Source organism: Lutjanus erythropterus, chromosome 4, assembly GCF_056507025.1.
Source record: "Lutjanus erythropterus isolate fLutEry1 chromosome 4, fLutEry1.hap2, whole genome shotgun sequence".
Classification (NCBI taxonomy): Eukaryota; Metazoa; Chordata; class Actinopteri; order Lutjaniformes; family Lutjanidae; genus Lutjanus; species Lutjanus erythropterus.
Genome location: NC_139320.1, coordinates 22,847,134 through 22,872,243, shown reverse-complemented (window position 1 = coordinate 22,872,243; position 25,110 = coordinate 22,847,134). Strand labels below are relative to the sequence as shown.

The window sequence follows — 25,110 nt, the reverse complement described above, 5'->3', positions numbered from 1 at the left end:
TGGCGTGCTGACTTACCACCCAGGTTGTCCATCTCCTTCTCCTGCAGCAGGCTGACAGCGTCATCGTCTCCCTCCAGCATCAACTCCGTCTCGGTGTTCTGGCTGGCCACAGTTTGGCTGCGGAAGACCCTCTTAGACTTGACCACCTCGTCCTCGTCTGTGCCTGTCAAAAGAAATATGGGGAAGGGAAACCACTAAGTATTGCACTGTGACCTCTAAAGCTCAGCTCATATACGTCACTATGGTTAAATGGACAATGGTTACTGTCTAGTCCTTGGCAAAATCCTGACAGAGACCTACAGTGGTTAAAACATGCTGGCTTCTTTTTTTTTGACAATTTAGCCACTACAATGAAAAAGTAAAATAATTTGTTTGAAGTGCCTGGATTGCCCTCCTGCTTATCCAGTTTTCCCCTTGTTTTCCCAGAGCACCCAACATATTTTTAATCTACGGCTGCGTGTGCAGAGCAACCTGTAATCTTCTTTCCCAAAGTTCCTTCAACCCTCCAATCCTGACCCTAATTATTGCAGTTTCCACTGATAAACTTCAACATCACAGTACTATTCTGCCTGTCTGTCAACAGAGGACGAAAAGGTACAGCTGTTGTACTCTGGCTGTACAAAAGTTTTCCTCAAAGTAAGGCAAGGGAATGCAGTTTAATTAACAATATAGAGTACATTTAAATATAAAACATGTAATAAATAAAACACCAGAAAATGTGACAGCATCATACAAGAAAAAAAGAAATAAAGCAAAAAAAAAAAAAAACTAAACAAAAAAACAAAACAGACACAAACCTCTCACACACAAAGACAATAGATTTAAAAGTGTGAAAAATAAGGTATTACTGGTGTAACTCAAAGTGCAGTAACACATTTACATGTTGTAGAAAGCCCAAAATAAGTGACCAAAGCAGGCACTGAAACCACATTTTTGATAATCAGTCTAACAGTGTTAAACGTACAATAGGTAAATTCTGCCGCAAGAGGTCTCTTCTATTAAAACAATAACAGGCGTAGTGTGATGACATCTGAAGTAGTGTGGGATCATAGGAGTTGTTTTCATCACTGTTAAATAACCAGTGATTAAGATGAAAATCTATCTGACATGATCAAGGGCGAGGTGATATTAAAGGTTTATCCCTGTTATATTTAGTCATGTTTGCTAACTTATGCAGAAGACCTGTTACTCTATGTGTCCTACCAAAGTCCCTTCCTGCCTTCTGCATTCTCACTGCGTGACCAATCTGGCCAAATCTCTGTGAACAACAAAAACTGTACAGACACATAAACATTTTGCAAAAAGACCAGAGGAGACACCTGGATAAATTTCACATTTTATGTCTAGGAAAACAAGATCCTTTGCAAACTATGTGGAGTGACAATCACCTGTTAAAACACAACAAAGTTGAAGAGGCATTTGCAGACGTGTCATCCATATCAACGCACACAAATGTTTTTTTTTACAGCTGGTGTGTTTTTGCTTAACTTGACATGTGGGAAAAGCTAAAAGAAACCACTGCCGTCCTGTATCAAGTAGAGAAGTGAGTGGCCCAGAGATCGATAAGATAATATGTGTGAAGTTTTGCTCTCCTCAGATTTGAAGAATGTACATTTGAAGAAATGTAGTGCACTTAATCAGTTACAGGTTATGTAATGTTTTAATGTGTAGATGTTTCCTCCAAGAGTACATAATGAGTTTGGAAATCCTAGAGAAACACATTACATATTAAAGCTACTACAAGGATTTTTTATACTTTGTTTATTTTGAACACCCCTGTGGACAAAACCGGCAGTGTTTCCACCACCATAAACTCAAAACATAAAGTCAGAAATAAAATTATCAAAATAAAAATCTTCTCTTCTTTCTTTTTAACCAGCTAACGTATTATTCCCTGTAACTTTGCCTGGGAAAATGTAAACACAGGTTTGTGTCAACTGATTTCAAGAAGAATCTCAGCCGGTGGCAGACGTGAAGAACAACACAGAAACAGACGATCTGCTTGCAGATGGTTTTGTTTGTTTATGTAGCTTATAGAGAGGCATCAGTAATAAACTGAGACAGTTTCATAACCAGTTCAAAACTCCTTGTAGTAGCTTTAATGTTACACGTATGACAGGAGAAAGGAACAGAAATGTAGTATATTAAATGTCAATAACAGTCTCAAGGAGTTTATAATGAGCTTGGAAATTCTAGAGAGACACATTATACTTTTAAAAAAAAGCTTTACACTTTATTTGAGTAAATCTAGTGTAGATTTGAAATTTTATGATATGTAGTCAACTAAAACTAAAGCAATTCAGAAGACTAGAATATGACTAAAACTAAATGGCATTTTAATCTAAAAACTAAAAATAAAACTAAATCAAAAACTGCTGTCAACTCTTATCGTTATGTGCATATAATTTAAGACTTTAAGAAGATTTAAGGTTTCCATAGGCTATTAACATGCATAAATCTAGTAAATCTATAAATCTAATGAAATAAAGCATGGAGAATCTGTGCATGAAATACACAATATATGCCAGATGAACCTGATATGAGATGCTCACTAATGTACTTGCCACATCATATGAAAGGATGTCAGGGTACACGCTGGTTTACTGAATACATTTCACATGGTTGAACATCAGAGGTGTTTCAGCTTTTATTTTTAGACAAGGTCAACAATGAAACACTATCTGTATCTTGAAAGACCAGCAGCTGAGTCGGGGGATACATCTCGAGCTCGTAGTCGATTAGAGATATCATTCGCCGCTTTTGGAGGCTTGACAAGAGTGAGAGTGAACAGACAGCGCAATTAGGAGGCTGTTTACACCCGGATTTCATCATATGGGCTATAGCGGAGAGCACGCTCATTGAACACGATGTGTTCATACATCCTGCAAAACAAAGAGGTCTCACAACACATTTATCAGCTTAAATCAGCTCCTCTCCAACATGTGCCTGCCACACGGCTGCTCACAGCGTTTATGTGGATTTGTCTTTCTGAAGTCCGACGTAGGAAATAACCAGAGGAAAAACTTGCGTGTGTGAAAGGAAGAACACATATCAAGAAATGGGAGGTGGCTGACACCCGTCTGACATGTTTCCTTTCAGCGCGGTTCTTAATTCGCCTCTCCCTCCCCTGAGGAACATGTACCTTGTCTCGAAGAGGTCACATTTGACTGTTGTCAACACTGCTACTGAGAAAAAAGTCTGCTTCCTGCTCTGTCTCATATCTGCAGTGCTTTCATCAGAGGGAGGGAAGAAGTCTGTGCTTTTCGGAAATGAATTCTGTGTAATGTTAAAGGCAAAAGCCAGCCAGCGGTCAGAGATCAAAGCAGAACGAGTGAAACTTAAAACTGTAATTCTGTAAACCATCATTATACTCAGAGTAGACGAGGGAACGCTCCACAGACGGGCTGATGTCTGATTGGCAAGTCCGTAGACCAAATAAACCATGCTGATTTCTACACGCAAATGACCAGCATCAACTGTTGTGTGTGTGTGTGTGTGGGGGGGGGGGGGGCTGTTTCACCGACAATACAATTCTGTTCTCACAGAAAAGGTAATATGGTTATAAATAATGAGAAATGAAGAGCTTTGACATGCAGGAGAAAATGTGCTGACATGGGAAGTGATCTTCTCATGAGTGATAGCCCGTTGACTCGGAGACATTCTTATATTAAAAGTGTGGCTGTGAAAAGGGGTCGCCATTTGTCACTGTTAAAGGATCTGCTGCGCGGCGGCATCGAGGAAGACTCATTAGAAACATTTTCATGTGTTCACCCTTGACCACTAAATGGCAAAACAAGGAGAATGACCCTTTGAATATCAGGTATAACTCATGTGAAAGACGGGTACAGGAGAAAAGTGCAGGCTGGGGTAGGTACTCTGTGCCTATCCAATCACCGAAGGATTCAAACTGTATTAGTTCAGGTGAATTTATGGTGCGAGGAGCTAAAATTCTTATACATTTATATTTCATCATCCTTGAAAGCAACTGTGGTGCAGATGACCTCATCGATAGGATACTGAGCTGATCATCAAGATACTGTTTTGTTGTTCTAATGCTGTGGTTCTCTAACCTTTTTTGAGTCATGACCTCCCAGAATGATCAGATAGTGATTGTAGCCCTCAAAACACACTCTATAAAATCTACTCTAAGACAAATTAAACTACTGGTACAGGTATACTTGCCAACCTTGAGACCTCGAAAATTGGGAGAATTTTTAAAACAAACAAAAAAAAAAGTTTCAGAGACTTTTTTAAAACTAATATTCACCAATACAATAATACTAATACGATATCTTTCTTTCACCACTAAAAGAATATAGACTTTCATTAAGGAACTCAAATTTTTCTCTCTGGTTTTGTGTGACTGTATTGTTGTTCAGGTGAAAATGGTGGAATTTTGGAGTCGTAGGGCTTATACACCCTGTATAATGCCAGAAATAATGTTGTGATGCACATAATTATTTTAAGAGGGAAGAAACTACTCATCTAATGTTAGCTACTAACTAGCCAGCCTGCTAGCATAACTACCCGTTTGCAAGCTTGGTAAACATTTCCATGGTAACAGTTGCGCTCCACCAATCAGAGACAGCGCTGCTACACTTTTGTATTGTGGGTAGTGTAGTACTGCTTCATGACATTGTGAAAAAAAACAGATTTTCTTAAAACCAGGTTGAAATCATACAGACTTGGGGCTCCTATAGAAGCACATACCATTGTTTCACAGTCTCAGAGGTTGTGGTCAGTCCACCTCAGACGGTTACAACATGATGACTAATAATCTAAATCCTCTATTCACAATATGAAAGGGATTTTCACTTCTGGGACATTCACTGTTGACCTCTGTTTGTAACTGTCATTTCTGAGCTGGTTTATAGTTTTAACTTTTAGATTTTTGAGTGCTTAGAGCGTTTTTCTGGCTCTCACTCTGTGCTCCTTGCCACAATATTTTATATTTTTTCTGCACAACCATCTGGCAACCCCCAAAAACTATCTTGTGACCCCCTGGAAGCACCCGACCCACAGTTTGAGAACCACTGGTCTATTTTTATAAGACTTAATATAACTTACAAAACTAAGTGCAGACATATGCTCTAGCTTTTATAATCTGTATTGTATTGACTCAAATCTTAACCTGAAATGGTTTTAAATGTGCATTTCCTAACAATATTCACCTGATAGAATTGATATTAAATTTTCCCTATGCTGCGTCACTGTATAATAATGCTACACCTACTAGCATCTTTCTAATTAACCTTACAAAGTGAGCAGTCAATCAGAAGCCACTTCCATTGACTTCTCAATGTCTTTGGAAAAAAAACAGCCGTTTCATTTCATGTCGACTCTCAGGCCCTTCAGGAACAGCGCCAAGAGAAGCCACCGATCACCGGTCTCACGGGTCCTCTTGTTCAATCACTGAGTTGAAACTGCTTCAGAGTGCACTAATTACACTCAGTAAAGTGCAGTGCGGAGCTTTTGTGACCCAGCTGGAGGCTGATGAAGATCTGCCAGCTGTGACCAACGGAGGACGCCCCTGAGCACCGGGGTTCAACGAGGATCCATGGGCCCGAGTTTCTTCTTCTACCAACTGCCTTTTTTGGCACAATTATCTCCTGGGAGTATATGTATATATGCATATATGTGTGTAACACAAAGGAACTACAACTCTCATTTTGTCATGCCACCATGTGTTGTATGATGATAATAACATCTGAAGTAGTGTGGGATCATGGGAATTGTTTTCTCCAACATTAAACAACCAAATCTGTCTGATGTGACTCGGGCAGAAATCATGTTCAAGGACAAGGTAAAGTATTAATTTTTATTCATTTTATGTTTAGTCACATTTGCTGACTTCTTCCCTCACTCTCTATCGTATCTTGTGTTTTCCCATAAGTTATAGCAACCAGTGGCTTTTAGGAAACATATGTTACCTCGAACAAATTATGGATTTTCTGGGTTTGCCCACTGTTGAAAACATTTGGGATAATATAAATACACAACTTAACAAGATATATAACATATTTCTAGTGTAAGCAGAAATGTTACATATTATAGCTTTAACTTACTGACATAAAACTAAAATGATGTGTTTATTTTGAGAATGTGTTAGTAATGCATATAATGCTGAAAAAGGGGGGCACATAGTTTTTTTAAGACACCATGACAGCATCTTTACTTCTTCAATGTTATGTCATTCTTGTTGATTTGATGCTAGGATAGAAAACAACGTGGGATCACTTTCCAGCGTGAACTAGTTTAGGAGAAACAAGGCCGAATGTTTTGACAGAAGAAGCAGACGGGTGAATTTTCAGTGGTGGTCTGGAGAGTTTAATTTAGTGTCTTAACTATTATAAATGAAAAAATGAGTTGCGTGAAAAAAAGCAGAGCATGAGCAGCAATATTTTGTGTTTCAGACACAAAGATAAGAATAATTTTCCTCAGAGTCACAGAGTGATGAAATGGAGTAAATGTGTTCTTTTGTGAACAAGCTAATTCCCAGTTCAAACAAACTTTATATAATCTTAGATACACACTCCCACTTTGGAAATATTTCAGTAGTTTTACAGTGCAGTATGGAATAGATAAGAGTTGAAAAGCCCTTAAAAGACTGTTGAGTCAACTATATAACTGTTGCCAGGGCTCCATGTTTCATATACTGTGACTCTGGACAGTTTTGTGGCACTGGCCTTTCATTTTTATAGCCTCATAGAGCATGAGTCTCCTATGTATTATACGCCCAGCACTGCCACTCCTCTGAAAGAAATCCACAACATCATGTTTCACTTAGGGTTCAACTTATATGGGTACTTCTCTTCAGGAAGAAAAAAAAAAGCTGATTTCAAAAATACTTTGGGTAATTCAATTTACACGACTATAAATAAAACACAAAATACCCCAGGTTGCTCTTTTTGAGATGTTTTCATGAAGTGGTTTGATCAGCACAGCGAGATCTGGAAAACGCTGGAAAAGGGCAAACGCTGGGCTCTTGTAAAAATCACTGGATGTTTGTCGATTGATATGACAGGCAACATTTTGGACACAGCGAAAGACAAACAGCTATCTCAACCTCTCTCTAAACAAAGACTTGGACAGAGAGCTGAGACTCCGGAGCTTTTGCAGAAATTATTCTGTTTTGTGTCTCATACTGTCAGATCGCTGTAGATAACACGCATTAGTATAAGCCTCGGTCCCACAGCTTATTTACTACACTATCCTATAATGTACATCAGCGTTTCGTGCAGTCATTCCAATATCCACATAACGTGAGCTCTATAGACTGTTTTAAATATATCTCTTCCGTTTCCCAGACTCCTACGCAGCCTCTCCACGGGCTCCACATTCCACATGGGGAGAAAAAGTCCAGTCCACGGGATTACATTACGGCTCGGGCGATGCAATTCTGCCCTCTGTCTCTTCACTTTTATTTACTCTGCACTGAAAGATGAAATGAGGGGGAACAAATGACAGCTTCATACTTCCTGTGATGCAAGCCATCCGTTTTGCAGAGAATGTGTTTTGAGACTGTAAAAGTAAACATTATAACTTTGATGTAGAGGAGTTTATACGGTGCAGACGCTTCCTCTCGGGGTGATCTTTATTCAATATCCTGGGATGTGCCGTGCGTGTCTACTGTGCTGCCTGCCAGAGGTTACAAACAACCTCATCTTTCCTCGATCAAAACATTAACAGCAGATTCAAATAATCCCTACATCTGGACCTGAATGTTAGGTGCTCCACATAACTGTTTCTGAACATATCAGGGTATCAAGGTAATTTATTTATTGTTATGCTTCACAACAAAATGAGATTTGTTGTCCCTTCATGCTACAAACACATAGAACATAAACACAGATACATAAATTTAGAGTAGAATAGGATAAAATATAGTTATATAGTATATACATATACACATAGAAAAAAATTCAAATGGTGATAATGCCAATATTCTGACTTGCTGACACAATGACGACGTACTGTTACACGCAGCAACAACAAACATAACTCAAAGCCAAAGTAACATTGCTATTGGCTCAGAGGCAGAGGAGTCAGTTCCAAAAAGTTGAACCAATTCAAAGTGGTTTGGTCACAAAAGATCAGATGTACAACAAACCACAGTAACATTTAAAGGAGAAATATGCAATATATTTACGTCAGTAAATCGTACCATGAATGGTCATAAACACTGACTTCTCTGACAACAACACTACAGCCTGCATGTTCTACTTTAAAATGTCTACAGCCTGTGCAGAACGACAGCTTTTGTTTGCCAGTTTCACATTTATTGGAGTTAAATTTAATGCCAAACGTTCAATGAATTAAATGCAAGTATGAAGTGCAAGAAGACTGTAACAATAATAGGGGGAAATACAAAAAAAGAAACAAAAAACAAAAAACATATTTCACCGTCTAAAGCAGAAGCACCTGGTTGAGTGCGAGGAGAGCCAAACATCCAGTGAGGAGAGCTCAACGGCTATTTGGAGTTCTTAACCAAAAATATTTTTCAGTATTTTGTCATATTGTCAAGAATATCATTATCGCAAAAATGTAATATAAAGTGAAACAGAAATATTTTGATATTATTTTAGGGCCGTATCAGCCGGCCCTACTGTCTATCAGCTCTGGCTGTGTCTTTGCATGAAGCATCATCAATCGTTCCCTCGTCCTGCTTGGTATCGTGAGACTAATCGTCTCAAGGTGCGCTGCTCTTTAATCCAAACCCCACGATTCCTTTTCCAACACCTACAAGTGTATTTCTGTCATCAATAATACGTGTTTCAGCAAAAAAGTAAAAAAAAGTAAAACAGACACATAGCAAAGTTTGAAGGAGCTACCAGCAGCAGTATCTGCATGCCCTGCCGTTACCATGGAGAAATTATGTATTTACTGAAAGGGTGCATTCAAATATCCAGATGTGCATGTTAGTACATGCCCTGATATCATTTGTCACAGTTTAATATCTTTGATCATAAGGCTGGAGGAGGTTAATATCACATCATGAAGCTGATGCCTCTGCCGCAGTAAAGAGCTATAAAGATCTCCACCCGGGGCAATCAGCTCGGAGAGGAGCTGCTCACCTGAAATGAGACAGCAAGGACACCAGGAGGTAAAACACCCCGTTAAACACTTGGATCAATATTAACGTGACTTCCATTTCATGCTTGCCCAATTCCAATCACCTAACAATATAGTCTGATACTGGGCCGTGGCTGGCTGTAACAGGGCAGGTTATTACAGGCAGAGGGCAGAGAGACAGAATGTGCTGGCTAAGCTGTCAATGCTGCTAATAGACAACGAGGCAGAGTTTAAGGCAGAGTTTAACCTCCCATCACACACGTTCATGAATGTACTCTCACACACACTGACACACACACACTGCACAAAAGTGATTACAATGGTTACGCTGATGCACAGGTTTTGCTAATACACCATTATTTTTAAAAAGGTTTCCGTCCTACATTTTCACCTTCACAACAGTTTGTTGTGATCAGTTTAAGTGTATGCTATATTTTTTAAGTTTTCACCGCTTTACTTGGCGGTCAGACAGCCTTTTCTGACAGGAAAGCACCGCAAATACCGCTCTCTCTCCAAACCGGTGTCGTGCATGAATGTGCTGGTGTCTTTAATGGATGGTGAACTGAACGGATCAGTTTGCAATCAATGAATGTGAACGTGACCAATGTTCACTCCTAAGGGAGATAACGGCACTCACGCCGTCAGCTGATTAAAAAAAAGTCTGATCGCAGCAGAGAGAGAGAGTGGGAGCATGCAAATATGGTCAGGAATGTTGAAGTGACATACAAACTTTGGTTGGTCACACAGCACGAAGTGTCTGACGTACACTGTAGATTACAGTGACAAAAACCAAGTTCTCATGAAAGTTTTGGAAATTTCAACAATATGTTGGTGTTCAAATTTGGTTTCTGTTGTAGTGTAATCCTGCCATTCAAATTACTACAATTTTTAAAATTATTTTTATTACTTAATACAAAAACATGAATATCATATGCTATTCTGTATGACATAATTATATAGACCCCAGGATCCCTGGTAGGAGGTTCTATTTCAACCTAAATGAATTTTTAAAAAACAACGGAAGTAATGAACGTGAAGTAGTTCATTTTTGAGACTTTAATTTTGGTCTCTTTTTAAGCATGAACATGCTGAACACTGCTTCAAACCAACCAAACTTCATAGGTGAGGTAAGTATTTTTATCTTGCAAAAAACAGGCTGGTGGTCTAACAATGTCTCTATCTGTTAGTTTGTGTTATTGTGTGACTTTGGTGAATCCGGGGTAACCTTTTAAAAAGTCATTTTTATAACACACTACACTGATAATACACTGACTATGGATAAGTATCTCATAAAATCCCATTTCAAACAATCCAAACTGTCCCTTTAACATGTGGGTATAAAATATTTTTATTACCCAGTTCAGTCTAAAAATGACCACAAGACCACAAGTGTTCAGAACACTTGCTAAGTAATCTCTCTTGAAAATCCAAACAACAAATGAAAATTAATCCAACTTCTAAAATGTCACTTTAGAGAGGGAACAGAGAAGATTGCAAGACTCTTCAATGCTGTCAAAAATGACGCAGGCCACTCACTCACTGAAAATAAACTCTCCCGCTCACTTTCATTTCCCCCCAGTGAGCTCGTAAGACTGACGTTACTGTGAGCACAACAGTGTGAGTCTGCCCTCTTCAAACTCAACATGGTGGCTGAGTGTAGATTGTCATATCTCACTGTCAAACCAGAACCTGTGTATTCAATGTGGATGGCCTGCTGGTTCTCCAATAGTCCCACATTTTAAAGCTTTCATAATGACTCTCCAGGGCCAACTCAAACAAGTCTCTTTGTTTTTCTGCTCCGGTGCTTTTGCAGCCGGAAACCTGCTAAAAAGTTCTATAGAGTCCCTGTCAGATTTAGGAAACAAAGTGTGGATGTTGTGACTCATAGATATTCAACCTCTGATCCTCTGCACCGGGGTTACCTGCTAAAGACAGGTCCTGTCTTTAATACCACGCTAATTAAAATTAATATTCATAATAAAAAAAACTACAAACTGTCAAAGCACATTTAAAACTGCCAACTGTCACTGCCAGAGAAATCAACCGAAGCTCCACAGAAGAACAAAAGATCCCTCTCATTTTAACTCAGAACAAAACCTGGCCTCCTCCTCCGCCGTGCAGCCACATCAAAGCCTGCTGGAAACAGCCTGAAAGTGCAGCTCACCTCTCAAGGAGAGCAGGAAGGCCATCCGACCGCAGGCGATCCCTTTCACTTGACAAGTTTATACATTATTCCACTCATTAAAACCACCACATGCCAGCAGGACTTCAACAACTCTTCAGTCAACTGAGCATTAATGTCATACAACAGGAACAACACAGAAAGCTCAGAAGTATATTGGAGTGATGTGATGGTCTAAATAACGTGATATACCTGTGCATTTATTATTGGCTGTGGACGTCTGTCATATTAGTCAGTAAAGGAGAGTCAATCTTCTGTATTTTGAATGTTGTTTTTTATGAGTAACAAAGAGGAAACCACATCTAAATCTAGCTATGCAACTCCGTATAATGCTAAATCTTTCTTCTGTCTTGAAACATACATAAACCAAATTGAGCAGCTGCACAGTCGCTAAAGACGCCAAAGGGTGATGCTAACTGACAAAACAGATGGAGCAACGGCTTTTTTAATCTGCCTACGGAACAACCTTCTCCTTAGCTATTATACGAGCATTAAATTACCACGTTACCACATTACCACAAAAAAATATCTATAAACCTTTTATGTGTTTTATCTAGGGGCGTTTACAGAATTTTGACAGTGGTGGCCCAAGTGGGACACTCACTTTTGTAAGAGTGTCACGCAGCATGTGCACACATGCACACTCAAGTGCACATTAATGTGCCATTTCTCTATACAAACATTACAATATCTCAGATTTTCTTATTCCCCTTGTTTAAAATTTCAAAGCTAAATAGTCCCACTAATCACAGCACATGAGAGTGACAACATAAAAATATAATATAATACAATCCATACTTTATTCTTTAAATCTTCAAAAGGAAACTGCGCCATCAATATACCACCTTCTTCAGGCTGAGTCTCCTAAATTCATCCTCCACATTTCCATCATGAAAAATACTTATATTTAATATTTAAATAATTTATTAAGTTATTAGGCAGGCTAAATTAACTTTGTAAAACATTAAAAGTAGGCTACTTACAAAAGAAAATGATACATGATTAAAAATCTAATTAATCAAACACTTGGTTAAAACCAAGGTCCCGCCTCTAACTGCACAGAAAACCAATCATATTTGAGGATAATGGAGTGGCACTTGGGGTGGCCAATTAGATTTCAGGGGTGGTGAGAGCAATTTGAAAATTGTGGTGGACCATAAAACAATTTTAATAAAACCTGAATTAGTTGTTAGGCCCTAATTTCTAAGCAGGTTAATTGTGCTAAAGTTGTAACGTGTGTTTACGTGACTCCTCCCTGCCGTGCAACACGTCACCAAAAGCCCACAAAATTAGCTTCTGGCTACAAATAAAGGAACCACTACAAACTCGAAAGCAGACGGTGTAATTATTGCATGTGCGTCTCATGTATGGACCACCTGCAGCCGAGCAGCAGCTGCCATGTGTTTATCTACAGAGCTGCCATCATCCTCATACAGCAGCCATGGCAGAGCTGGAGCTCAGAGCAGCCAGATGACATCCTGAACCAGCCAACGGTCGCCCTCAGTAGCTCAACACCGACACACACACACACACACAGAGGTCAGTGAACATTGTGATCATTGTGAGTGTGTTGCTGTTCGTCTACCCTGACCATAACGCATTGCCTGTTTTCTATATTTTACAAACTAAAGAAGGTTCTTACTCCATTAATTTCAGAATCAATACGTTCACCCTTGTGCCGTTAATACATTCGCTCTGCTATTCAATTACAGCCAGCAGAGAGGGGCCAGGGGTGTTTAATAGTACTGAGCTGCTTTCCTTTAAAAGTCGGTGTTGCATGACATAAGGCAAAATTGACACAAGGTGGTGGGCAATACTACAAGTCTGCCTGGGTCAATAAGAAAAGTTTCAGGCTAAGAGAAGAAACAATAAAGGGAGAGATCCAATTTGTTCCTGACTATGTGTTGTGATGGAAATAAAAAAGTGCAATAAAATGGAAATGTCATGTTCAATTCACAAGACTCATAAATACGTCGCCTATAAAAATGACACGTAACTTCAACTACGCAATATGCTAAACTATACGGACAAGCTCGGGCTCACATTAGTGCCCTTTTAACGTCTGTCTAGAATCATTTAATAGCAACATTGATACTATTCAGAGTTGGACTGTATTTCAATCAAATGTTTTTAAAATATGTATTTAATTACTTTTGAGTGTTTTGTAATTTGAATTTTGCTGGACAGAAAAAATAAGATGTAATTTGTAACAAAATACTTTAAGAGCTTGTATTTACGTACTTAAATACATTATTGAATATGCCATTTAATGCTGAAATAAAACACATTTTATCACCAGGTTTAAAAAACATTAAGTGTAATTGTCGTCTTTGGCTAAATGTAAGTGTTCATCGTGGCGAGCAGCTTGAGGAATGAAGCTGCTTTAGTGTGTTGTGTGAATTTCCTCTCTGATTAAAGTATATAATCAAAAAATGATCAGAGACTGCAGCTAAAGTAAGTTTACTGGATGACACTTAATAAAAAACAGAGGAAAGGAGCAATTAGCAAACACACGTGTTCAAGAACTGACAAATAAACTGACCAGCTAAAAACCACCAACACAGAGATGTATTTAAAGTCAACATTTTATGATGTCTTTTTTTATTTCTATTTATTTCTATTGGCACATTTTTTCTTGTCTTTATTGGTTTCATCTCTTACATTGTTCTGTCTTTTCTACTATGTTTTTGTGCCTTTGGCTTTTCATTTGATTTTACTTCAGTTTTGGCTTCACTTTGTTTTGCTTTGTTTGGCGTCACTGTTTAGCCTCCTGGTAATCCTGCTTTGGTTTTGTCTGTCACAGCACTTTGTAAACCCTGTTTTTGAAGGTGTTATATAAATAAAGTTATTATCCTCACACCTGTCTACTGCCACCAGGTATATCCAAGCAAAAAATTTGGACTTCCACTGGCAGGATTTATTGGTACTTCAAGGACTGTTTTCTGCCATTGTAAGACAGATAAAGCCTGTTTCTGATGAGTGATGAAAGTGATGGCGGACATCGCCTCTTTCAAAGCGCTAACAGCAAGAACCGATAATTAGCAAGGGAAGTTTTATGGTCTGGTCTAATGTTTTTTTAATGTACATAAAGAAAGAAACATAAAACATTCCTACCTTTCTATTTATAAAAGTGCTATGTGCCCTCTTTTTTCTTCTCTCATTTTAATTTTGTTGTGTTTGTTTTATCAATTGTTTTTCTTTGACTTCCTGTAAATGTGTTGCATTTTGCTGCACTATGTTGTGTATAACAAAAAATCTCAATAAAAAACTTCAACTGCAAAAATTTAGAGGCTGCTTGTCCAAACAAAGCACCGTATCTGGCCATTTGTCTGGTGATGATGTGCTGAAACCACCTATCATGCACCCCTGAATTCATAATGCCCCTCCTCCAGCATCTGATTGGCCACTTCAAATCTGTGATGTGGAAAATTAGCAAAGCTCGTCTTTTCAATGTAGGTCACACACACTGAGGCTACCTACAAAGTGACCATATCAGTTTGTAGTATTTTTTAAATTACAAATTACTTGCTTTATAATTAAATGCATTTTCCATGACAGTATTTTTTATTTGCTTTAATAACATATTTGATGACCGAGTATTTGTAATTTGTAACAAGATACTCTGTGATGTATTTGTGTCCATCTATATCCAAATTTGAAGCTACTACAAGGAAGGAACTTTCATGTTATGTTGATTTTGGAGGCCTCTGTGGACAAAAGCTGTAGTGTTTCCTCCTATGTTTTTTTTTAACATAGTAGTCACTGTAACTTTGCTTGGAAAATATAAACACAGGCTTGTTTCAACTGATTTCAAGGAGAATTTGACCTAGTGGCAGCCATTAAGAACAATTTAATCGTGGATGATCGGTTATGGTTGCTTATGTAGGTCATATAGGGGTATCAGTATTAAATTGAGCCTGTTCCAGAACCAGTTAAAAGCTCCTTGTGTTAGCTTTAATGTGGGGTAATAATGCCCTTGAACTTTCAGCTTCTTTATTATGATGGGTTCAAAACATGCTCTGATTCCACACAGACATGATAAACTCACCATACTCCTGCAGTGTCTTGCATGTGACATCTAAGTGGGTGGAGCCAAATGGGTTTCTGACAAATCTCCGCCTCCGCCGCAGGTCATCCTCCCAGTAGTCCAGACGCCAGAAGTCGTGCAGCTGACTACAAGAGAGACAAGAAGACGGGGAGGTTAGATGGAGCACACACCCCTCGGTGATGGTCTTATTACAGCAGCCACGTCCTTATCAGGGGAAAACATCTTGAGGAGAAAAATCAGGCCACAGATCACAGATTTATTAGGCTGACTGGCGGCATGCTCTGCAGAGGCCCAGTAATGTTAGCTCTGCTAAAGCCTATAGCATCAGAACAGCAGGGAGCAGCAGCAGCCGCAGCACACATAAATCACAGGCACTCCCATTAACAAATACAGCATCAAATTACAAGTATAAATGGCACAGCTTGCCTCCTTTTTTACAATGTTTTTTAACAAGTCTTGTAAATCAAAGGTAGGAACCTCAACGCAGACAGCGTGGGGTTTAATGATCGGGGTCTTGGGGCGGTTGAGGCATGAGCCTATAAAACAAGCCCCCTCCCTGCATATGTGGAGCCATGATTAAAATAATGTGCTGAAATATTCATTGAAATGATTCCCAGAGCCCTGGAGCAACCCGACAGAAAATTGCATTTTTATTCATTATTAATAACAGCGAATTAGGGTCGTAAAAAAAAGAGAAAAAGAAGAAAACAGTTCCAGCATGTGGTAACCATCTTTGTAAATGATTATTCCAACATTAGCGAGGACCTGGGATAATTTTATTGCTCGCAGCTAATGCAAACCATTAAGCACCAGGACTAGCATTAGGTTACTAAGTGCTGCTTATTCCAACTGTGCACTAGCTGGAGCTATTTCAAAGCTTTCATATGTTTCTTTTAGAGGGATATGTAGCAGAGAATCTTGCTTTAATTTAACCTTTACAGGAAAGAGTAGAAAACTGATGATTTGAATAATTGGTGTGCAGCTGACAGTAAGGTAAGAGGTGATTACATCAGCCTGGCAGGAGGTTCATTTTTAATTTCATTTTCAGTCAAATGTGAAGGAATATGGCATCAATCTGTTTCATTTTGTTGAACTTTAACAGTACAGTATGTGTGGGTAGGATAGAAACACACAATATGCACACAGTGGTAGATTGTTTTATTGCTATCTATTACACAAATATGAAGTCCATTACAGCAGAATTGTTTGGCAGGGCTGCACCAAGGATGATTTTTTTTAACCCGATTAAATCATGGTTTAATTGAAAATGGTTTTCACCAAACTTTCAAACTAGCTTTTCCTTATTTCTTTTTTTTTTTAGAAAAATTGCAAACTGTAATGTTTTGTTAACTTTGTGCCTAGCAAGCAAACAACATAAAGTTTTGTTAATTCTTAAGGTAGCTAGCAACTGTAATGTTTTGTTGATTTTTTTAGCTAGCAAAAATGTAACATTTTGTTTTGCTTTTTAGCTAGCTAGCTAATAATAATGTTTTGTTAATTTTCCAGCTAGCTAGCAAACTGTTATGTTTTCTTAACTTTTTCGCTAGCCAGTAAAAACTGTAATGTTTTGTTAATTTCCTTTAAGCTAGCAAGCTAACAATAATATTTTGTTAATTCATCAGCTAGCTAGCAAACTGCAACATTTTGTTAATGCTAGGTAGCAAACAATGTAAACTAATGATTTGTTAAGGTATTCAGAGCAGCGGTAAGTCAGCAGCTCTCCCCCATATTATTACCAATAGTCCCAATAGCATGCAAATTTATTTTTTATTTATTTATATTAGTTTTGGCAAACAAGCATGTCCACATTAATTAGACTATTTAATTTTGGCTAGTATCTCGAAATTTGGATTTACTAAACAGAGGTAAGTTTTTAATTGTGCAACAGAGCTTTGCTTAAATTCACTCTATAAACTCCGATTTGCTAAACTCTGATAAGAACTAATCTTGGATTAAATTGTTCTTTGTTAGTGCAGTCTTGTCCTTATATTTTTACCTAAAATGTTTCCTTTACCCCCATATTATAAAAAAGTAAACCACTAGAGGCAGCCACCCAAAGCTCCAAATGAAAACCTTGGATGTTGTACAATGTGTCCACATCCAAGTGGAGATTTTTCAGTGCGTGAAGGATACAGTAAGACCTTGGCAGGCAGCCGTCTATTGCATTGTATGGTTTCTGCCCCCTTCCCTGCCACAGTATTGAAGCAGTCTAAACAGATTAAAGTGTTACAGGGGATCACATCACAAAATACTGCCTGCATGCTCCATGAATATAATATCTACAAATGTCAGAAATCAAGAGGCTCAGGAGATTTAGCCGCGCTCTGACAGCAACAAGAGCTCAGTTTCAGTTAAGTATCAATCAAAACTGAGTATGTGTGAGTGTGTGCGTGTGTGTGTGTATGTGCGTATGTGTGTGTGTGTGCACTCATTGTATGCACAAAGTATCATGAGCCGCTGTATGCAAAGCAAGACTGAACGCCTTGAGCTTGTCCCCTGTCAATCTCCCTCAAAGCTTAACTGAGGAAAAGAGAGATGTCATGTGGGTTGAAAGGAGAAACCCACGTAAATGATATTGTAAATGCAAGATTACACAGTGTGAAAAATGTAAATCCACTGTAGGCAACTGGGCGATTACTGCTGAAGATTATGTCCCCTAATTCTTAGAGCAAACAGACAGCAGATGCCAGTGGGGGATAAATCCGCCACTTTGAAGATTCCCTTATAACAGTATTAACCACATTTGATGCTTTTTATTTGGTCTCTTAAGGACGATCATTGGAGTAAAACTTTAGTTTAAGCCAAAATATCTTCATTCATCTTTAACGGCAAATAAAAGTAGAACAAAATGATTAATTAATGAGTTGGATGCCAACATTTTGATGCGTCCTCCCCTTCTTCTGTCCTGTGCAGATGGTTCCAGTTTGAATGTGGTGTTCTGCTGTGTGAGGAGGACCTGTGTGATATTCTAGACTGCCTGGTCACCGCTAGAAGGGGTTTTTGGACCGTGCCAAAGTGCTGCACTGAAGGAACCTCCTCTCTGAGGGTGGTCCAGAACGGAGGATTACACTCCTGATGGAGAGCTACTGAGCTCTAACACAGCACATTTGTGAGGTGGCAACAAGCCACCAGACAGGACAGCCGTGTCTTTAAAAAAATGGTGGGAATTAAGGAATAAGCAAGAAGTTTAAAGTGGCAACATTGTAAGACTCTGGGATTCAGAAATGTGCCCTGTAGTCCAAATAGTGATTAGAGCCATAAAAGGTTTATTAAATAGGTTGAATCATTATTTAATATACAGTATAAGGTTGAGTTGTTTCCCCCCACCTCCTCCTCCTCCTCCTCCTCCTCCTCCTCCTCCTCCTCCTCCTCCTCCTCCTCCTCCTCAGACTTTAAGCTTGGTGGGTAACAGGGACAATAAACCTATGTAAGTGTAACATAATACTTTGACAATGACAAGTGACTATAAGTCCGACACTGTAAGTTGATCAGCTAATATCTACTGTTAGCAAATAATAAACCAGCTGTTGTTGATTTTTTTATAACTCTGTCAATCGTGTGTTGATGTTAAACTAAGCCTGTTATCCTAAAAACAAAAGCCCACTGTTTTAAAAACACCCACTCTGGAGTCGGAGTTCAGTGACTGTGCGTCTCACTGCCTGTCAGACTCCATTAACATATTGTCCATTTTAACCGTTGAAAACATCTGCTCCTTCTAAAAGATTATTCATGATTTCTCATGACTCATAAACAGACACTTACTCATTCAGCAAACATTCGGCATTAATTTGAACTCTAATAACAACGTGCAAGCTGTAACTCAGCATGTTTCTTTAATCTCTTGGGGCTTTCCACTGGCACTTTTGCCTGCCCTGAGTCAGACCGCGCTGTGCTGATTTGCATTTCTATTACTGCATTTCACTTGCTGAGCTGTGCCGAGTTGTGCCCAAGAAGGATCTTCAGAGTAGAGCCGAAGCGTGCAAGACCCGCCTCTAAGCGGGCTGCAGTGATGCCTCGTCAATGTGGCAAACTATGATGACTGCCCTTCTCCACCTCAAAAAGTGAATATTGTGAAAAAGTTCAGTACTTTTGTACCTTCTAACTAAATCTCTGTCACGAAGTTTAGTTTCTCTCTTGTGTTACTGTTCGCACTTTCAGGTATCTGCTTCATTTTACTCTTTCAGGAGTTGTGTTACATTACCTCTGATCAAAACCCAACATTTCCCATTTTGCTGTTCCATAATGAAAGCATTTAAATAAACAAAATAAGACAGGACTAACATGGGATATAAACTCCTGCCGTGCTGGGATGATGTGCCAAGTTTAACCAAGTAAAGCCAAGCCAGCACGTGTATAGAGAAGGGCTATCTGATCACGTACGTGGTTATTTTATATTAGTACAGTAAAAAAATATTATGTATTTCTCCTTTAATATTTTGTTTGTTGTTTTTAATCTCTTATCATATGTAGTATTTAACAGCCTTGTGTGTTTTTTGATATTCTGTGACACTGTGTGACATTACTTTTCTTTCTTTTCTTTTTTTTATTGCTGCACAACCAATTGCCCCTCTGGGGGCAAATAAAATTCCACTTTACTTGTCTTGACTTGATCCTCAGTCATGTGAGACTCAGAACCATAGACTAAAATTGTACTTGCAAGCACATGCACACATTTGAACCATTTAATATGTTTGTAAAAGCTAACAACCTGATCCCCACATCTCAGGACGGCAGATAAAACACAGTTCCTGTTTCAGAATCATTAACAGAAAGCTAGTTGCCTGTATTGTCTGTGGAACAACAACAAATTGTCCATCCAATAGCATTCTTTATTAAGCTGAGTTGGCTCGAGACCTCCTTATTCTCCACATCAAATGTGTCTGGCTTCATGACAACCATAAAGAATGGCTGTGAGCCGGCCTCCTAGAAACTGGCAAAATTTATTAGCGCCGTCACCCATCAATCACCCAAATGGATTTCAAACCGCATTTTAAAAGCTAATTTTCTAGCGCTGATAACCTACAGGAAACAGGAGCACCATTATTTATGGAGGCTTTCAGACTTGTTAAGTGCAGCAGGATAAATGTGTAAGAGGACTATCGTCTATTCTCTCCTCTTCTCTCTCAAATAGGTATTTAAAGCACACCTCTCCTCAAGGAGCCAGTTGTTGAGGTTTTTGAGTTGCCAGATCTAACACACCAGTCTACAGGGAGTGTGTTTTGTTTGTAGAAGGAAAAAGGAAAGCTGACAGGCATAATTCAAAATAAGATGGGCAGGAAAATAAAAGGATTTATAACAGTTTTATAGGAAACTATAACATCATTCTGGAAAAGAGACATACTTTTGATTTGACAGCTGACAGAGGCTCATATTAGATTAGAGGGTGATGTATTATTAGTGCTACTGTTAAATTAGGGCGGCAGAGACCCTATTTTGTTTACTCATATTTTGTCTGTTTAGTTGGAGAATACAGGCTTCCTACACCTTTTCTAAAATAAAATTCAAGCACTTTTCAAGTATTTCCAGCACCCCTACAGCTGTGGTAAATTTCTTTTTGTTTTCCTTTTTTTTGTTTATTGCAATGAATAATAAAGAAATTAAATGATGCAAGTTCAAGCCATCCGCAGAAAGAAGAGAAAACAAACAAACAAAAAATATTAATAAAGAAAAGAAGAGGAAAAAAACAAAGAGGTCGGTGGGTAGGTAAGTGCCTCTCTACTACAATGGATGTTATCTCTAATTGTTTATGTTCTGCAATATTTATTATTCCTAGTTAATTAATACCAAGATACATACAAAGATATACATTAAGGTTTTCTTTACCTCTTCCCTTTTGGGCTTTTATACTGGACACAAATTATTATTTCACTTCTTCGTCACATTAAATCAGTTGTTATTGTGTGATAAACTATTGATTATGTTTTGGACTAACTTCATATAGAAGAGTGACAAATTAAAGGAAAACACATTTTCGTGTTTCAAAATGTGTCACCTGTTTTTAAGTAGACTTGACATCATATACAACCTGAATGTTAAGTGAATATAAAACAATCACTAGACAAATAACTTTAATTTTATTCAAGTCGTTTTCATTTTTTTTGTTCTTTTTTTTGTTTTGTTTTCAAGCCAACGCTCATTAAAACGGAAACCCCCCGGCATGTTGTCATCTGTTACGACTTATTTTATTTCTTCATCTACAGAATGAACTATTCAGACAGATAATGATTTTATTAAAGTAATGCAATTACAGTTTCAAGCAGTTTTATGCATTTTATCCAACATTCAAGCACCTTGAAAACACATTAAAAGCGTTTTCAAGGATTTCAAGACCCTGTACAAACCCTGAGAATAGTATCCGTGTTCGAGTAAAAGGGTAAACTTGAACCCGTGCAGAGAAAACCTGTGTAGTTGTTTAAAAGGAGCTTGTTTGAGGACTGAATTGTATGTTAAATCAAACAAAAAATATGCACTACTTCAGAGTGTTCCATGCTCAAATTCACACTATTACCGTGTGGTTTGATTGTGAGATATAAAATCCCATATGATTAAGATAAAATCACTGAAATGAAGACATTACACTGAACTATTGTCAAAAGCAATAATTACCTCCATGTTTCTCGAGTCACTTAAAGCAGAATGGCTGACTAAAACATCTACACAGCTGGATTGCAGACAGATGAGGATCTCATGGTTAAAGATTTCCTTTTTATTCTATTTATGCTCAGAGGAGATTTGTGTGAGCCGGTTGAGAGGAAGGACAGGGACATGCTGATTCAATAAAACACCATTATACTCCTTTTAAAAGCTTCCATTGGTGACATGAGTAGGGGGTAATTATAATAAATGCCAGTAATCAGTGACAATTCTATTCAAAGGCTCAGTGACTGGTTTCTATCACACACACTGGGACTCTGAACACACGTCGGTTTTTAGTGCAACACTGAGGACAAGTGGTCTTTTCTTTCACTTTCAGTTGTCCCAACAGGCTTTGACTGTGAGCTGCGAAGTCCACGAAGGATTAGTTTGAGATGCAACTCTCACTGACATTTTTTAAAACTTTAAAAAATGAAATGACGTGATTGCAAAATAAAATAAACAAAAGACATAGTTCCTTAATGCCCCACTTAGATAGGCAGAGATTTCAGGGGGATGCAGAGGACATGGTCCTGTCAATATTTAGAACGTGTATTTGCCCCCCCAAATAAAAACATGAAAGCAGAGGTATCGTGACCATACGCAACAACACCTCTGGTAAAATAGGAGGTACCGGTACACAACCTAAAAAGCAATGGTTGCAGTCTGCCATGAGACAGATAAAAGAAGCAAGTATCAGTAGAAGTAAGCTATGAGTTGTGACAGCAGTTATTGAGCACCTAGATAATGATTTTTGAGTTTACTTTTTTGTTTGTTGAGGTGTCTTCATTTTTTTCCCCTGTTTAACGAGTTTTCTTAGGGATTTTTTCTCACTTGTTAGAAGGTCTACAGGATGGGGGGTGTCACACACTGTGCAGATTTTAAAGCCCCCTTAGGCAAAGTGTGATTTGTGATACTGAGTTGTCTAAATAAATTTTTGACCCGACTTGACTTGCGAGGGATACAATAATATATCAAATATCCCAATATCACAGTGAAAAAAAAACATCTTGACTACCGTCTCCGCACCAGATTGTGACAATAACTACTGCAATATCACACGGTTATTTATTTCATTATTTTATTTTAGAAAAGGACAGCTACTGACTGCGGCATTGTTTTTGTTTTTCAAACATTCAATGCTAAAGACATTCATGCCAATTTTTTGCACCTGCTCTTGTCATGGCTGACTGCTTTTATCTTATTTTATTAAAGGAAGAGAGCAGAAGCACTTTAAGTTTAAAGGAAAAACAAATTTTACAATGCTGTACACATCAGATTTATTATTTAATACAGGATGTTTTTTTCCATTTTTCTTTGTATTGTGAGAATTCATGGACTTTTTATCATGGTGATATTGTACCATGAGTCTCTGATATCCATACATCCCCATTATTTACTAATATTAAGGTAATGTTGCTTTCCCATAATTAAAGCTGGCTAAGTAGCTTAGCTACCAGCAGACAAGCTAATTTAGCATTAGCTACACAGCAGTTGTCAAAATAACAGCAGCATTATTTGTTGACAGTGTGGGGTATCTGAATTTTGATCAGTTGGAATATATTTGTAAGCACTGCAGAATGCCTGAGAGCTTTACTGCAGTATATGGAATAATGTGTGGTCACAATGTCCTTTACATGAATAAAGACATTTCTGACAACAATTTATGCAGAAAAGACACAATTTGGTGCGTAAAAAAATCGCTGGAATGCAGAAAATGTCATGACTGACTTGCATAATTTTTTTCCCACAAAGACTGTTCATCTTGTTCTGCCTTACGGTTCTGCGATTGGCTGTCGGTGTGAGAGGAGATATTAACAGTGAGGAGAAATGAGGCTGTGGTGGATGAATGGATCAAAAACAGGACTGGCACCCTGGAGCATGGAGTTTACGTTACTGTGACACAAAAAGTCACTGTGACTTAGATGACTTATTATTTTCAGTTGTTTTATCTTTTTAAAACTATTTTACATTTTCAGTTCCAATCTGGGGAGGCTTAGGCACAAAAACAACTTAGCTAGGTTTAGGGAATAATCATGATTTGCATTAAAATAGACCCTTTCCCAACAAAGCCTCTCTGGATGCATCTTTTAAAGATGTGTTGTCAAGGCATTGGGCCGAGACTAGGTGGAACAGTCTTGGGGAAAAAAATACTTTGTTTGATGCTCCCTGCGGAAAAGACTCTCTTAATATGCCCCCACCCCCACCCCCCCCAAAAAAAATACTGAAACAAAACTCATGCCCTGTCCTACCTAACATGTACTTGCTCAAACAGAATTAAGGAGGGAAATTCAGGCTCCATATTCGATCCAGAACAGAAACAATGTCTCTTTTGGCCAACATATTGAACTTAATTGAACCAGTCCTTTGATCCCATTAAAATGACAAACACACATGCAGGTCTGTAATGATGGGGATTGCACGCATTATAAAAACCATCAGGCAGCCAGCAGACACTAAAAACTGAAGTGAAGAAATGTTAAAACGCTGCCTGTCAACCAGTGCATTCTTTTTTGGTGAACATTTTTTTTTTGCCACAGTCCTCAACATACTGCTGCTAGATAAAAAAAAAAGATACTGTGAATCAAAAAGTGATGACTGGCAGCCATATGGTGATGAGCGGTTCTCAGCCCACTGCTTTCAAAGTAACCTATAAACTCAGAAAAAAAAATCCACAGTAATTTCCTCTATAAAAACACATCGAGTTTGATCATGCGTCTGTCGAATGCCAAGTGTTAAGTGACCGTATGGCCGACATCATGATCAGATTATCACTGAAGGCTGCAAATGGTACACAAGACTTTCATCTCTCTAATTTCTCTATTTCTTATCATCACTGCACTCAACACTGCTGCAGTCGTGAGGACACCGAGCTAAGATCTGAATGCTTCTCGTTATTGGATATGACTTTTCTTTTGTAGATTGAGAGATAGAGAAGAGGCACTCTGAGGAATGGGTATTGGACAAAGACGAAAGGGAAACAACACAGCAGCAACAAGATTAACTCCAGGTCACGCGGTGTAATGAAGACAGACGTACGCGGTCAGACGAGGGATGAGGAGCCGCACTGTACTGGAGGTGAACTCCCCTGGATCGCCAGCTCTGTGGATCCCCATCTTTCATCGGAAATGGGGCACAGTCAGGCGATGCCCAGCTCAATTTCAACACCCGATGA

At 38.5% G+C, this 25,110-nt stretch overlaps 1 protein-coding gene across 1 annotated transcript in view; it reads right to left on the bottom strand.

Moving 5' to 3' along the window:
- nbeab (neurobeachin b) overlaps positions 1–25,110 on the bottom strand; it is a 364,245-nt gene that overhangs the window by 112,961 nt on the left and 226,174 nt on the right. Inside the window, exons 37-38 of the mRNA XM_084717359.1 lie at positions 15,303–15,427; positions 17–163 (exon numbers count right to left, since the gene is read on the bottom strand). Coding sequence (XP_084573485.1) covers positions 17–163; positions 15,303–15,427 — 272 coding nt within the window. The remainder of the gene's footprint in view (positions 1–16; positions 164–15,302; positions 15,428–25,110) is intronic.